Source organism: Cherax quadricarinatus, chromosome 31 (genome assembly GCF_038502225.1).
Source record: "Cherax quadricarinatus isolate ZL_2023a chromosome 31, ASM3850222v1, whole genome shotgun sequence".
Taxonomy (NCBI): Eukaryota; Metazoa; Arthropoda; class Malacostraca; order Decapoda; family Parastacidae; genus Cherax; species Cherax quadricarinatus.
Genome location: NC_091322.1, coordinates 36737762 through 36754326, shown reverse-complemented (window position 1 = coordinate 36754326; position 16565 = coordinate 36737762). Strand labels below are relative to the sequence as shown.

At 43.7% G+C, this 16565-nt stretch overlaps 1 protein-coding gene across 21 annotated transcripts in view; it reads right to left on the bottom strand.

Moving 5' to 3' along the window:
• LOC128697010 (uncharacterized) overlaps positions 1 to 16565 on the bottom strand; it is a 1143041-nt gene that overhangs the window by 121462 nt on the left and 1005014 nt on the right. For all 21 annotated transcript variants that reach the window (XM_053788515.2, XM_070090364.1, XM_070090365.1 and 18 more), the window contains one exon: positions 745 to 1424. In XM_053788515.2, the coding sequence (XP_053644490.2) occupies positions 745 to 1424 (680 nt within the window). The remainder of the gene's footprint in view (positions 1 to 744; positions 1425 to 16565) is intronic.

The following is a 16565-nucleotide window of genomic DNA, read 5'->3' as shown; positions in this document are numbered from 1 at the left end:
GTAGCCTTGCCAGGATTCACTTACCACTGCTACTTATATTTATTGCACCAGCTGGAGCCTCAAGCTGACCTAGCCTCGTGGGAAATAAGTGATCATATCGAGAGGCTCAAACAATGACCATCACACATGTTAGTAGGTGAGGACACACATGTAAGGCATGTAACGAAATATTTTAGAAAATATGGAAATGTGTGTAGATTTAATAGCTGTGGTTTGTTAAGTTTAAGGACATGCCCTAATTATATCATTATTTTATAGTCAATTCTAAGCTAAAAATAACTACATACTGAATTAACATGCTCTAAAATTTGAATAACTACTACCTTTATAATTCAGTGTGCATTACAAATAAAAATACAAGCAAATTTCATGGCCAAAAAATTATTCCAAAAAATCCAAGAAGCAGCTATACAGTGATACGTATCCCAGCAAATCCCAACCCCATAGCAAAACTACAGGTTCAAGCAATTTAATCACACTTATGCCCCCAATGCGCAATGCCCATGGTTATGCATGTACGCCACAAACTCATACATGCCCATACAAATTTTGAATATCTCCAAAGAATTTCCCCACAATCCTACTCTTTCGTTCTCATACAGCATAAACACTCAAAATATTAGGCAAATTTAGTAATGAATTTGGTTTTACACATTTGCTCAAAAATATTTTTTTTTATTTATCTCACATTTAAGAAACAAATATACAGCTAAAAATATAGCTGGGAAAAATCGAGTCACTTACTTTAGATACGGTAAGCTCAGAGTCGGAAAATTGTTGTTGATGGATATCATTAGGAGGGCGACCGTTGAGCCGTTGGTCGTGATGGCGCCCGTAAGTAGTGCCATAATCCAGGTTCTTATAGTCTTGCTGGTGGTTCTTATAGTCTTGTTGGTGATTCTTATAGTCTTGCTGGTGATTTTTGTAATCCTGCTGATGGTTCTTGAAGTTATGGTAGTCCTGGAAGTCGTAGTGGTTGGGTCTATACGTACCGTTCATCCTAGCACTCTGACTATTGAGGGTGTTGTATTCACCGTTTGGATTAGCAGGCAGAGGCTGCTGGCTCTCCTGGTAATTGGGAGGACGACTTGGAGCTTGTTTGTAGTTATTAGGGTAGTTATGATCCTCTGAGTAACCGTGAGGATAGTTTTGGTTCCCAGGGTAGTTAGTATAAGGCCCATTACTTTGATAATTTTGCCCAGGATATACTTGGTATTTGTTGTGTAAGTCATCACTTTTGTAGTGGTGATACTGGTTCTGTGAATGAGGATGCGGATGATGTTGGTAATTTTGGTGGTGAGCGTGCGGGTGATGCTGGTACTTTTGATGGGCGTGTGGGTGGGCGTGGGTAGATCCCTGAGGCCCCGAGGAATTAGGGGCGTTGGGATCTGATCTGCGAGGTAGACTTTCTCCCACTTTGACATCTGCAAGAAGAAAAAAAATACCGTTACAAGATATACTATCAAAATAAATATATAAAAATATAGGCAAGCATAAGATCGTTAGGGTCATACAATGTCTGGGAAATTAGAGGGGTGACAAGTGTGATCCGAGAAAGGGAAGTGCCTTCTCCCCCAAATGTTGGGTACAAATTTTATTAAGACTGTGGAAAATCAAATTTACCTGGATGAATCTCATTAGATACATTCCAGTAAATGGTAACAAAGATAATTATTCTTTATCAAGGTTACAGAGACAAGTAGGAATTTTAGGACACCTAGGTCGCAAAAAATGTCCCCCTTCGATACCTACTACAATCTATATCTCCACAAGTCACTCTGGACCTATACTAATTTCAAATGAAATATACATCACCAGGAATTCTGGTAAAACATTAATATAAATATGTGGACTGTATATTAAATTTAAAAAATGGATACATATACACTGAAGGAGAATTTATCTTAATACCACTCACCAATTAGTCTGGAGATTATGGTGTCATACACAAAAACCCCTGCCTAAAATATGAAGAAAATACTGGCCAGAATTTCAACATAAATAGACATCACCTAGCTGTGGTAATATCCTGTTTCCATCTAATTATGGAGTCCTGTCCTGTCGGCTAATTCTCACGTTCTGCAGGACTGCAATTCCAACAATTTCGGCTTCTATCTGAGAGGTTTTAAGCCCAATATAACCTCTAGAGCGACGAAAATTCTTCGGATTTTCACTAACGTTTCTCTTGGTCAGTTCAAAACAATGGCGACTCCCTTCCCCAGTGGTGCTCACCCATTTCGCTGGTTCTTTATTTATTTACAAATTAATTTTTATTACCTACAATATATTCCATCAATTTACATACAAAAAAACACTGTATTTTCGGAAAATATACAGTATTTTCCACAAAGACCATATATAACATCAACAACTATAATAAAAGCCACATTCATTCTTTACCATCTTTTTCTTCATTGACAAATTTGCTTTTGAAACTTGAATACCTCCATATTATGAGAAAGACAGACATATGGAGTACTTTGAATTAAGTCGACAGTGCTGAATATGCAAATCGACTAAGTCGACTGACATAGTATAACCTGTAATGACGCAGTTGGAAAAGAATGAAATGGGGATGGAAATAAATTGTAATGGAATGGGATTGAAAAGAAATGGAAACAAATACTATATAACAACTCAAACAGTTATGGAAGTTCTTACAAAAATTCATTCAACTGTGAGACAGGGTAAACAAAACACAACGATCCATTTTTCACTTAAATCTCCACACAGTCCTTCCCCACTTATTTCAAAAGTGGCTTTTTCTAGGCCTCACAAAACCTGCAACCTCAATCTCCATTACGTCTATTTGACTCCCTGGTCTGATCTGTCTCGATTCCAAACAGAAAAGGACACAAAGCGCTTAATGCACTTAGGACATCTTTACTGGAAACGTTTCGGTCCTTGGACCTTGGTCACTCCAAACTGCAGTGACCAAGCTCCAAGGACCGAAACGTTTCCAATAAAAATGGCCTTAGTGTACATACTTTTGTCCCTTCATCCATAACTCAAAAGTCTAAAATAGTCTGATAAAAGAATTATGATAGATCAAGAATCTACAACCCAACATTAAGAGTCCATCACAGGGTAGTAGTGCTTGTTATAATAATAATTGCAGTAACTGGGGAGGGAGGAGGCTGTTACAGCGCATACAAGCACTGCCCTCGGCCTTGTTATTACCATATTAATTATTCATGCAAGACCCTGGCCATCACACACCCAATTTATATTACGCATGTACACTTTACGTATCATGTAGAATTAACACACACACACACACACACACACACACATACATATATATATGTCGTGCCGAATAGGTAAAACTTGCTATTTTTGTCTTAAATAGCAACGGTCTTCTTGCCGAATAAGGCAAGCGAAAATTTGTGTATGCAATAATTCTGCAAAAATCATTCTGAACCTAACGAAAAAAAAAATATATTTCAATGTGTTTGTTTATTATTAATTATTGCAAACTTATCTAAAATATATTCAGTTGGATTAGGCTAAATTAAATTGCGCTTGTTATAATAAGGTTAGGTAAGTTTTCTAAGGTTCATTTCGTACAAAATTATTAATTTTTACATTAACATAAATGAAAAAAATATATCTTTAAACGTATAAGAGAAAATTTTAGAAAGGACTTAATTTTAAATGAGTTTTGCTAATTGACTAATTTTACCTATTCGGCACGACATATATCTATCTATATATTTCTTCTTCTTTCAACAAACCGGCCGTATCCCACCGAGTCAGGGTGACCCAAAAAGAAAAACAAAAGGTTATCTTAACTTTAGTAATGTATACAGGATAAGGGGTTACTAGCCCTTTGCTCCCGGCATGTTAGTCGCCTTTTACGACACGCATAGCTTACGGAGATATCCCCGAAATTCAGTCCCCCTCTACCTCAATGATCCGCGAAAGGTATCCCTGTATCCCATTAACCCAGCCCCCCTCTACCTCAATGTTCTGAGGAAGCATCACAATATCCCATAAGCCAAGACCTTTCTATTTCAGTGAACCGAGAAAGGTATCCCCGTGTCCCATATATGCAGCTTCCATCTACCTTAATATTCCGTGAATGTATCCACTAGTCCCATAAACTCAGCTCCCTGTACCTTAAGGTACGTAAAAGGAATAGTACAGTGTGCCATAAGTTTCTAAAGCAGTTAAGCAGCATCGATGATAATTTGTCAATCAGAATGATTTGTTAATCAGAAGAGGCTTCACAAGGTACCGCAAAGAAACAAATCTCCCATTTTCTTTTTTTTCTTTTTTTTGCAATAAAAATGGTAAACTGACACCTACGAAGCCAAAATTCAATTTGAACCTTCCACTAAGATATGCTAACTTCGAAAATTTAAAGGTTATCGCACAGATCAGTATCCCAAAACACACCAGAACTTAAATTTTGAAGCTGGTCAGAAGTTGGTCCGAAGTTATCAGCGTTCAAGATTTGAAGTCGATCTGGTGCAGCATTCACAAATTATTGCATGAAAACGAGTAGAATATTTCAAATGTCCTAATTTCTTCGATAAAAATTTGTAAATTCGTAACTACACATCCCGAAGTATTGTCTAGTTATTAGTGGGAAACAGAGCAGGAGACTTATTCTCGCGTTCTCGCACAGAATCTAACAATTGCAAGTTAATTAACTATTTTAGTAAACTGACATACACTAATAACCCCTCACACAGGAGAAACTCATGACGATGTTTCAGTCCGGTTTGAACCATTAACTAGTCACACACAAGCACGAAGGGAAGGGTTTATTATTATTATAATCAAAAAAAGAAGCGCTAAGCCACAAGGACTATACAGCAACGAAGGGAAGGGAGCCAGTGTGTATTGTTCCAGTCACAGTACTGTGTCTTTTTATTCTTTAAACTGACACATTGTCCCTACACAGCCTAAGCCCCAACTATGTCATCATTTTAAACCATACCCCCGGCCGGGATTGAACCCGCGGTCATAGAGTCTCAAAACTCCAGCCCGTCGCGTTAGCCACGCTAGCTGGAGATTCGTCTGTAAAAACTTGCATTTGTGGTCACAGAGGTGCCTGTGCTAACCTTCCTATGGTGTAGAAATATACCTAGTTGGATGAATCTTATTGTGGCTAGCTGGTCTAGTGGCTAACGCGACGGGCTGGAGTTTTGAGACTATGACCGCGGGTTCAATCCCGGCCGGGGGTATGGTTTATTTGCAATCGTGTCATTACGATTTCTTGAGTCATGTCATCATTTTCTTAAGATGTGTCGGCTATTAAAGGCTGAAGTCGATGAAGAGTCATGCTTCAGTTACTTCGTTGCAAAACCATACAATTTTTATAAACAAAATTGGCAAGATGGCAGCTAAACACTATAATAAAGTCAGTATCCAATCAGCCGGGCTGTGGTTCGTATGTTGGAGTACGTGTGGCCAGCAGCAACAGCCTGGTTGATCAAACCCTGATCCACCAGGAGGCCTAGTCAAGGACTTAGCTGCGGGTGCGTTGATCCCCTTGAACACCCTCCAGGTAGATGATCCTAAACTTTTTTCCTATCAGTATACATCAGTGCTAAAGTTTGAAGCCGATCAGAAGAGGCTTGCTCGAGTTATCTTAAGAAAACCAAATAAGGAATGGTATATATAAAATTGATTAGGAGACACCTGTGCGTGCAAATAGTCGCGTTAACCTTTCCTAGTTGCAGTACACCAGTGTTGAAAATTTGAAGCTGATCCGATGAGGTGTTGTCAGCTTAAGAAAGGAAAACCTTGATAAAAATTCTGTTGACCACTTGAAGGCACATCTTGGAGAATGACTAATTAATGCCCCAAAATAGGATAGGATGGACTGCCGGTGGATGATTGATAAAGACTACAGTACTACTCACACCCAAATTCACTGTAACTTAGTCATAACACCAGCATGTAGTCTTCTCCACACGTTACCAGGGGTAAATTAACACTGACACGCCCCTGCTCTACTCTGCTACCTTTAATCAATAATTACGTAATGCTTATAAGCCATCACTAGCGCAATGCAAATTCTGAGGTCTCTAAACAGAAATACATGTGTTCCTACAATACTGCTGTATATTTAATTAGAATGTGAAATTAACTTTTTGTAGGTTGTTTAAAAATGCAAATTAGCAGGAAATTTAAAAAATCTGGTACAAATAAATTATTTCACCAGCGACTATGGGCTAGTCCCAGACAGTTTTAGAAGCGGTATTGTAATTTATTCTTCAAGCACAGTAATACTGTACAAATGTAACGAAATTTAGAATTAAAACTAATATAAAAATGTGCGTCAATGAAACTAATCCTGCTGGAATCACATCAATTATAGCAAGTCTGGTTCAAGATAAATCCCACGAGGACGACTGAGGGACCCCAAAGTACATTTTTTTATGATTGTGGTGTTGAATGAAGCAGAGGAGGTACGAAGGCGTACGTACATGTGTTTGAGTGGTGCTGTGACGCAGGGTTACTTGAAGGTTACCTGAAGACGATTACAGGGATGGTGTCACTCTTTCCTGCGGCCAGGTTCCTAACCAGGCTTCCTCTTTGATGGCCTGATTAACCAGGCCTCCTCTTTGATGGCCTGATTAACCAGGTCTCCTCTTTGATGGCCTGATTAACCAGGTCTCCTCTATGATGGCCTGATTAACCAGGCCTCCTCTATGATGGCCTGATTAACCAGGCCTCCTCTTTGATGGCCTGATTAACCAGGCCTCCTCTTTGATGGCCTGATTAACCAGGCCTCCTCTTTGATGGCCTGATTAACCAGGTCTCCTCTTTGATGGCCTGATTAACCAGGCCTCCTCTATGATGGCCTGATTAACCAGACCTCCTCTATGATGGCCTGATTAACCAGGCCTCCTCTATGATGGCCTGATTAAACAAGCCTCTTCTTTGATGACCTGATTAACCAGGCCTTCTCTATGATGGCCTGATTAACCAGGCCTCCTCTATGATGGCCTGATTAAACAGGCCTCCTCTATGATGGTCTGATTAAACAGGCCACCTCTTTGATGGCCTGATTAAACAGGCTGCTGGTGCTAGCCTCACGCAATCCAACAAAGGCACTACACCCTGGCTTATCAGGAATTAGCATGAACTTATCCATTTCCCTCTTAAAGATAGCTAGGGGTGTTTTGGTGCAACTTATGATGCATCCTTCTCGCTAACATTCCACGGAGTACAGCTCAAAGGACTTGAGACATTCCCAGTAATCTAAGTGTTTGACTGAAGTTATAAGGATAGAGAAGGTTTGCTGCACATTCTCCAGTTCTGAAATTGTGCCTACCTTAAAAGTTGCTATTATGGTGCGGCAACATTTCATTCTAAAGGGAACAAATGACTGGCATATCTTGTTTTGAAGGTTATAGCTATCCAGTCAATCAACTGCTTTTCGTTTGTGATACCAACATTGATATCGTCCTACAACGTAAGATCTCAATTCATCAATTTTTCCACAGCGAAGCAACCTAAATTTGTCTTCATCGACGGTCATACAGTTTTTTGTGACCCAGAGGACATGGTTTAAATCAGCTGCAGGTTTACTGTGTCTTCAATGGATGTTACTCAAAAGAATTTTGGTGTGTTCTGCAAAGGATGATACAGTCTGCGTGTTTGTCTATGTTGGATATAAAAATTAAGAAAAGAATTGGGGCGGGTACCGTGCCTAGAAAGTTAAATAACCATCTACCCACTTTGGAAGTTATTCCTTTTGCACATATTATGTGGGTTATTACACCATGACCGCACTTGCCGAAGGCTTTTGCTAAGTTTGTACACTACATCAACATTTTGTCTTCTAGTGCATCGCACGACAAGCACAAGCAACCTGCTCTACCCATGTTGCTCTGAGTTGCATAACTGTTGTCAATTCATGTATTTAGTAATATTTACTTCTTAAAACTGAGAAGATTTTTTGTTAATATAGGACGTCAGTGCTCTCGGTATGTATACATTTTTTTGCGACTACTTAAATGCCACCTTTGTGGAGATTTTTAATGAGTGTGGAACGACTCTTGTGTCCAGACGATATTTAAATAATTTTTAGCATGTATTGATGAGCATGCAGTTCCCCGAGTCTAGGCTTGGGGTACAGTCTGTGGCACAGTAGCAGTGTTTCTTCAAAGTTAAGTGGATGTTAGGATTATGAAGATGTCGGCAGAGATTAATCTCTCATGAAAAATTCACTAGGATTGTCATCTTTGGTTTCATTACTGACTCACTAAACACACGAGATTTGATTACTGGCTGACTGAACACAGGAGATGCTTTGCGACTTCGGTATTTTCACTTATTTATTTGCACTTATGTTTGAGTTTTCTGCTTAATGATAAGAGATACAAACTGTTATCTGAGCAGCTGGTGTGGTGGCGCCAGCTGGCGTTGTGACACCAGCTGGAAACAGCGGCCGGCGTTGTAGCATAGTCTGGCATGGTGGTACCATCTGGTGGCGGTAGCTGGCGTGGTGGCACCATTTAGTAGCAGTAGCTGGCTTGGTGGCACCATCTGGAGGCAGCAGCTGGCATGGTGGCACCATCTGAGGGAAGCAGTTCAGCCGGCGGGACAACAGTAGCTGGAGCCGTGAGTCCAGCGTCTTTAAAGACGATGATGAGGAGCACCACTATGGTAGTCTTCTCCTTCCACCACTACCTCCCTTACCTCCACCACACCAACACTACCTCCACCACTACCTCCCTTACCTCCACCACACCAACACTACCTCCACCACACCTTCAACACCACTTCCACCATACCTTCAACACCACCTCCACAACACCTTCGATACAACCTCCACCACACCTTCAACACCACCTCCACAACACCTTCAATACTACCTCCACCACACATTCAACACCACCTCCACAACACCACCTCCACCACACCTTCAATATTACCTCCACCACACCTTCAACACCACCTCTACCACACCTTCAACACCACCTCCACCACACCTTCAATACCACCTCCACAACACCTTCAACACCACCTCCACCACACCTTCAACACCACCTCTACCACACCTTCAACACCACCTCCACAACACCTTCAACACCACCTCCACCACACCTTCAACACCACCTCCACCACACCTTCAACACCACCTCCACCACACCTTCAACACCACCTCCACAACACCTTCGATACTACCTCCACCACACCTTCAACACCACCTCCACCACACCTTCAACACCACCTCCACCACACCTTCAACACCACCTCCACAACACCTTCGATACTACCTCCACCACACCAACACCACCTCCACAACACCTTCAATACTACCTCCACCACACCTTCAACACCACCTCCACCACACCTTCAACACCACCTCCACAACACCTTCGATACTACCTCCACCACACCTTCAACACCACCTCCACAACACCTTCAATATTACCTCCACCACACCTTCAACACCACCTCCACCACACCTTCATTACTACCTCCACCACACCTTCATCACCACCTCCACCACACCTTCAACACCACGTCCACAACACCTTCAACACCACGTCCACAACACCTTCAACACCACCTCCACCACACCAACACCACCTCCGCCACACCTTCAATACTACCTCCACCACACCTTAAACACCACCTCCACAACACTTTCATCACCTCCACCACACCTTCAGCACTACCTCCACCACACCTTCAATACTACTTCCATCTCACCTTCAACACCACTTCCACCACATCTTCAACACCACCTCCACCACACCTTTCAACACCACCTCCACACCTTCAACACTACCTCCACCACACCTTCAGCACTACCTCCACCACACCAACACCACCTCCACCACACCTTCAGCACTACCTCCACCACGCAAACACAACCTCCACCACACCAACACCACCTCCACACCACCAACAGTCCCTCCACCACACCAAAACAACCTCCACCACACCAACACCACCTCCACCACACCTTCAACACCACCTCCACAACACCTTCAACACCACCTCCACCACACCAACACCACCTCCACCACACCAACACCACCTCCACCACACCTTCAATACTACCTCCATCACACCTTCAATACTACCTCCACCACACCTTCAATACCACCTCCACAACACCATCACCACCTCCACCACACCTTCAACACCACGTCCACAACACCTTCAACACCACCTCCACCACACCAACACCACCTCCGCCACACCTTCAATACTACCTCCACCACCACACCTTCAGCACTACCCCCACCACACCAACACCACCTCCACCACACCAACACCACCACACCAACACCACCTCCACCACACCAACACCACCACATCAACACAACCTCCGCCACACCAACACCACCTACACTACACCTTCAACACTACCTCAATCACACCTTGACCTTTGATGAGTTTCGAGAGTCTTTCTACTCCCGGAGCCCGGTCATGAGCCAGGCTCGTCTGGTGCTTGCCTGGTCAACCAGGTTGTTCTTGCTGGTGACTCCCAGCCCCATATATCCCATCACAACCTGGTTGATATGACATCTGGTGAAGATACTTGTCCAATTTCCTCTTGAATACGTTTACACTTGTTCCAGCAGTGTAAGATGTTGAAGACTCTGGAACCACGGATGTTGATACAACACTCCCTTATTGTGACCGCTGCACTCCTGCTTTTCACTGGGTTTATTTTGCACTTTCTCCCACCACCAACACTACCTACCTCCACCACACCACCAGCATGCCAACACTACCTCCACCACACCACTAACGCACCAACACTACCTCCACTACACCACCAACACGCCAACACTACCTCCACCACACCAACGCACCAACACTACCTCCACCACACCACCAACACAACCTCCACCACACCACCAACACTACCTCCACCACACCACACCAATACTACCGTCACCACATCAACACCAGCTCCACCACACCACCAACATTACCCCCACCACACCACCAACACTACCTTCACCATATCAACACTACCTCGACCACACCACCAACACTACCTCGACCACACTACCAACACTACCTCGACCACACCACCAACACACCAACACTACCTCCACCACACCACACCACCAACACTACCTTCACCACATCATCACTACCTCCACCACATCACTACCTTCACATCAACACTACCTCCACCACACCAACACCGCCTCCACCACACCTCCAACAATACCTCACCACACTTTCAACACACCAACACTACCTCCATCACACCAACACTACCTCCATCACACCAACACTACATCCACCACACCTTCAACACTCCCTCCACTACATCGACATCTCTGATATACCTCTGAAGGGTTCCGTGAGTTTTCTTACCCCCACAACGCGCGACCCTGGGCTAGGTTTGTCTGGTCCTTGCCTGATCAACCAGGCTGTTGCTGCTGGCGGCCCGCTAGCCCACATACCCACCACAGCCTAGTTGATCCAGTACTTAGCGGAGGTACTTGTCCAGTTTCCTCAAGTACACATGTTCCAGCAGTGTTTAATATTTTCTAGCAAGATGTTCAATAGTCTGGGCCCACATTTGTCCATGCAATGTTTTGGTTCTGTATGACCCTTATGGGCTTAGCGCTTAGTTATGATTATAATGATAATTGTGCCCATGGCTTATCACTGAGTTTATTTTACATCTCTCACTCCAATATGCTGTCATGGCAGTTTGCCCATCTGAGAATACGCCTGTTAAGTCCCTTCCACCTACATATTATGACGAATCTCACTCCGCTCCGGTGAGCACATATTTACCATTTTAAGACTTTCCCTGTAATCTAAATACTATAGTAGCTCTATGCGGATTGTAAATAATCTGCGTACCTGTTCCAGCTGTGATATCTCTCCTGCCCTGATGAATTATTATAATAAAAAAGAAGCGCTAAACCACAAGGGCTCTGCCCTGATGAAGCCGTCAACGACGAACAATACTGTAAGCCACAGAACTCAAGCAATTTTTAAAGTGTCGCCAATGGCACTATTTCTTTTTATTTTGAAACCTCTCATTAACCATCCCATTATTTTCCCGGCTTACCTGGAGTTTACCTGGAGAGAGTTCCGGGGGTCAACGCCCCCGCGGCCCGGTCTGTGACCAGGCTAATGTGATATTTGCTTTACTGTCCTTAGAAGAAAGGTATTCTGATATTATATACCAGGTCCTTCAAATGGTTGTTTTCGCTCTATTTGATGATGATCTTGCATTTAAGTTCTTCATAAATAACAAAAAGGCACAATACCGTGACTGGAACGATACACAAATAACCCGCACATAAAAGAGAGAAGCTTACGACGACGTTTCGGTCCGACTTGGACCATTGATAAGGACATGTTTAAGATGCGAGAAACAAAGATAACAGTTAAAGATGCAGGTTAGGAACTACTTTGTCAGTGTTAGGACGGTGAGTGGAGAGAACCAGACGAAGACAAACACCACAGCCTGGCCGTGAAGCCATGAATCGGTAAAGACGGTCGATAAGAGTTGAAAGGCAGGACCAGGAGCTGTGTATCGATCCCCTGCAAGCACAAATAACAGAACACACTCACCAGGTACAACCCTTGGGAAGGGGGAACGAAAGGTCTACCGATTCCCAACTGACATTACCAACTAACGGCACACAGTTGTTATATTCCAGCCTAACACAGTGCCTACCGTTCTCTGCTTCCCTTCATGTACATCGGTCTTCATGTACATCTGTCTTCATGTACACCTGTCTTCATGTACACCTGTCTTCATGTACACCTGTCTTCATGTACACCTGTCTTCCCTACAGTACAAGGGCGAGCAGCGGCGAGCAGCGAAGTTGACTCTTCAGCTACAATTGCATTAGCGCGATGACTCCAGCAACATACTTGACTATGCTGCAAATCATCATATTATCTAAGGTATACAATACCGACAAGTTAATGAATAAGACATGGGTATCTTTATTTTGCGGAAACGTTTAGGTTGCGCAACAGGCTGCTTCAGTCAAATACCGAGATAATTTAATGCCGGAGACTGTGGAGAAAGTGAAGAGGTAATTTGGAGGTGCTTAGTCCCTCAGCCTTGATCAGTGGTCAGCATATATTTCTCTGTCTTCCTGCTCCTAGACTATGGGACTGACCACCTCCTTTCAAAGCTAAGGGGATGAACAGTTTCCTCTTGAAGGTTTCTACACTTGTTCCAGCCGTGTTTCTGATATCTTCTGGTAGGATGTTGAACAGTCTGGGACCCCGGATGTTGATACAATGTTCCCTTATTATCCCCACCTCACCCCTGCTCCTCACTGGGTATATTTTACACTTCCTCCCATATCTCTCACTCCAGTATGTTATCGCAGTGTGCAGATTTAGGACCAAGCCCTCGAGTACTTTCCAGGTATATATTATCATGCATCTCTCTCTTCTCCGCTCCAATGAGTACATACATGTTCAAGTCTTGCAGGCGTTACCAGCAGTTTAGGTGCTTAACTGGCTCATTGTGAGCCGTAAACGATCTCTGTATTTGTTCCAGCTCCGATATTTCTCCTGCTTTGAACGGGGCCGTCAGTACTGAACAATATTCTAAATGAGGGAGCACTAGCGATTTGAAGAGTCACCATCGGCATTATTTCCCTAGTTTTGAAAGTTCTCAGTACCCACCCGTCATCTTCCTGGCTGTTGTGATCTTTGTCTTAAAAGAAAGGTCAGCTGACAATTATTCCCAGGTCTTCTACGTGTTATTTTCATTCTATTTGGTGACCTTCTTGAGTTTTGTATTTAGTGTTCCTTTTGAGTTCTTCATTCTTTCCATACCTAAGCAGCTGGAACTTATCACCATTGAACGTCATGTTGTTCTTCACTGCCCACTGGAAAACCCTGCTGAGGTCTTCCTGTGGCGATCAAGCTGTGCCACACCACCAATCATCACACTGGTGGCGATCAAGCTGTGCCACACCACCAATCATCTGATGATCAAGCTGTGCCACACCACCAATCATCACACCGGTGGTGATCAAGCTGTGCCACACCACCAATCATCACACCGGTGGTGATCAAGCTGTGCCACACCACCAATCATCACACCGGTGGTGATCAAGCTGTGCCACATCACCAATCATCACACTGGTGGCGATCAAGCTGTGTCACACCACCAATCATCACACTGGTGATGATCAAGCTGTGCCACACCACCAATCATCACACTGGTGATGATCAAGCTGTGCCACACCACCAATCATCACACTGGTGATGATCAAGCTGTGCCACACCACCAATCATCACACTGGTGGCGATCAAGTTGTGCCACATCACCAATCATCACACTGGTGATGATCAAGCTGTGCCACACCACCAATCATCACACTGGTGATGATCAAGCTGTGCCACACCACCAATCATCACACTGGTGGCGATCAAGTTGTGCCACATCACCAATCATCACACTGGTGATGATCAACCTGTGCCACACCACCAATCATCACACTGGTGATGATCAAGCTGTGCCACACCACCAATCATCACACTGGTGATGATCAAGCTGTGCCACACCACCAATAATCACACTGGTGGTGATCAAGCTGTGCCACACCACCAATAATCACACTGGTGGTGCTCAAGCTGTGCCACACCACCAATCATCACACTGGTGGTGATCAAGCTGTGTCACACCACCCATCATCACACTGGTGATGATCAACCTGTGTCACACCACCCATCATCACACTGGTGATGATCAAGCTATGTCACACCACCAATCATCACACTGGTGATGATCAAGCTGTGTCACACCACCCATCATCACACTGGTGGTGATCAAGCTGTGTCACACCACCAATCATCACACTGGTGATGATCAAGCTGTGTCACACCACCAATCATCACACTGGTGGTGATCAAGCTGTGTCACACCACCAATCATCACACTGGTGATGATCAAGCTGTGTCACACCACCAATCATCACACTGGTGATGATCAAGCTGTGTCACACCACCAATCATCACACTGGTGATGATCAAGCTGTGTCACACCACCAATCATCACACTGGTGGTGATCAAGCTGTGTCACACCACCAATCATCACACTGGTGATGATCAAGCTGTGTCACACCACCAATCATCACACTGGTGATGATCAAGCTGTGTCACACCACCAATCATCACACTGGTGATGATCAAGCTGTGTCACACCACCAATCATCACACTGGTGGTGATCAAGCTGTGTCACACCACCAATCATCACACTGGTGATGATCAAGCTGTGTCACACCACCAATCATCACACTGGTGGTGATCAAGCTGTGTCACACCACCCATCATCACACTGGTGATGATCAAGCTGTGTCACACCACTACTGACTATGATACTCAAGTCAACAGTTTATAACAATACTTAACAGTAGTGTGGATTTCCTCTTGATTTACTCTCCCCCATATTTATATAACTCTTCCATTATCTTTCTTCCCCTGTTTACCATTCTCTCTCTCTCTCTCTCTCTCTCTCTCTCTCTGAAAGTGAGATTTCAACAACGATAATTGAAACCTAAACTCAAACTCTGTAATTTTCTGATCCGGGTCAATTATCGCAAGTTGTCAGTTGAATAATGGAGGAATTTGGCGCAGCTGGAAATTATGGTTACTTTGTATAAACACGAGAGAGAGAGAGAGAGAGAGAGAGAGAGAGAGAGAGAGAGAGAGAGAGAGAGAGAGAGAGAGAGAGAGAGAGAGAGAGAGAGAGAGAGAGAGAGAGAGAAATATGCTGCTTTCAAATCATTAACAAAGTAATCAAAGAAGTTAATCCACCTAAGGGAGTCTTATTCTATATACGTTTCGCTCACTCCACTGTCTAGCTCGACAGAAACGTCTCATTAAAGCTGATGTAATCTTGGCTGCCCACTTTGAACTAGTTGCAGTTAATTACATCGATCTTAATGTAAAAGAAGTTTTACCATTGTAATTGAAACAAGTTCCGAAACTTGACTCATTAAGCACAGAGTGGGAAAAAACCTTATTTGGTCGAGTTTGTGGCTAACTTGCAGGGAAGACCCGAGGTGGTACCTACTGGATGGTGGTGGAGGACGGTGCCTGTGTTAGACTGGTGGTGGTGTTGACTGGTGGTGGTGGTGTTGACTGGTGGTGGTGGTGTTGACTGGTGGTGGTGGTGTTGACTGGTGGTGGTGTTGACTAGTGGTGGTGGTAGACTGTGCCTGTGTTAACTAGTGGTAGTGGTACATGATGGATGTTTTGGCTGGTGGTGGTGTTGACTGGTGGTGGTGGTGTTGACTGGTGGTGGTGGTGTTGGCTGGTGGTGGTGCTGATGAACTCTTCTCTCGGTACCGAAACCAGCGTTAAAAAGTTGAAGCCGTTAGGTTAATTCGTTCTCAAGTTATAAATGAAAGTTTGGAGGAAAACAAAACAGAAAAAAAAATTAGGTAAGCACTTTAAGGTCGGAGAGATATAAATGTGGTAGATGACATTAATATTTCATACAACAATACTATCAGTACATCCGTAGTCACAACTAAACCTGCGGGACACACTGATAACGGGATGTATTTTCTGCAGTTCATGCAGTATTAGGAAAAAAATATACGTAGGACAAGTGGAAAGAAGTGGGAA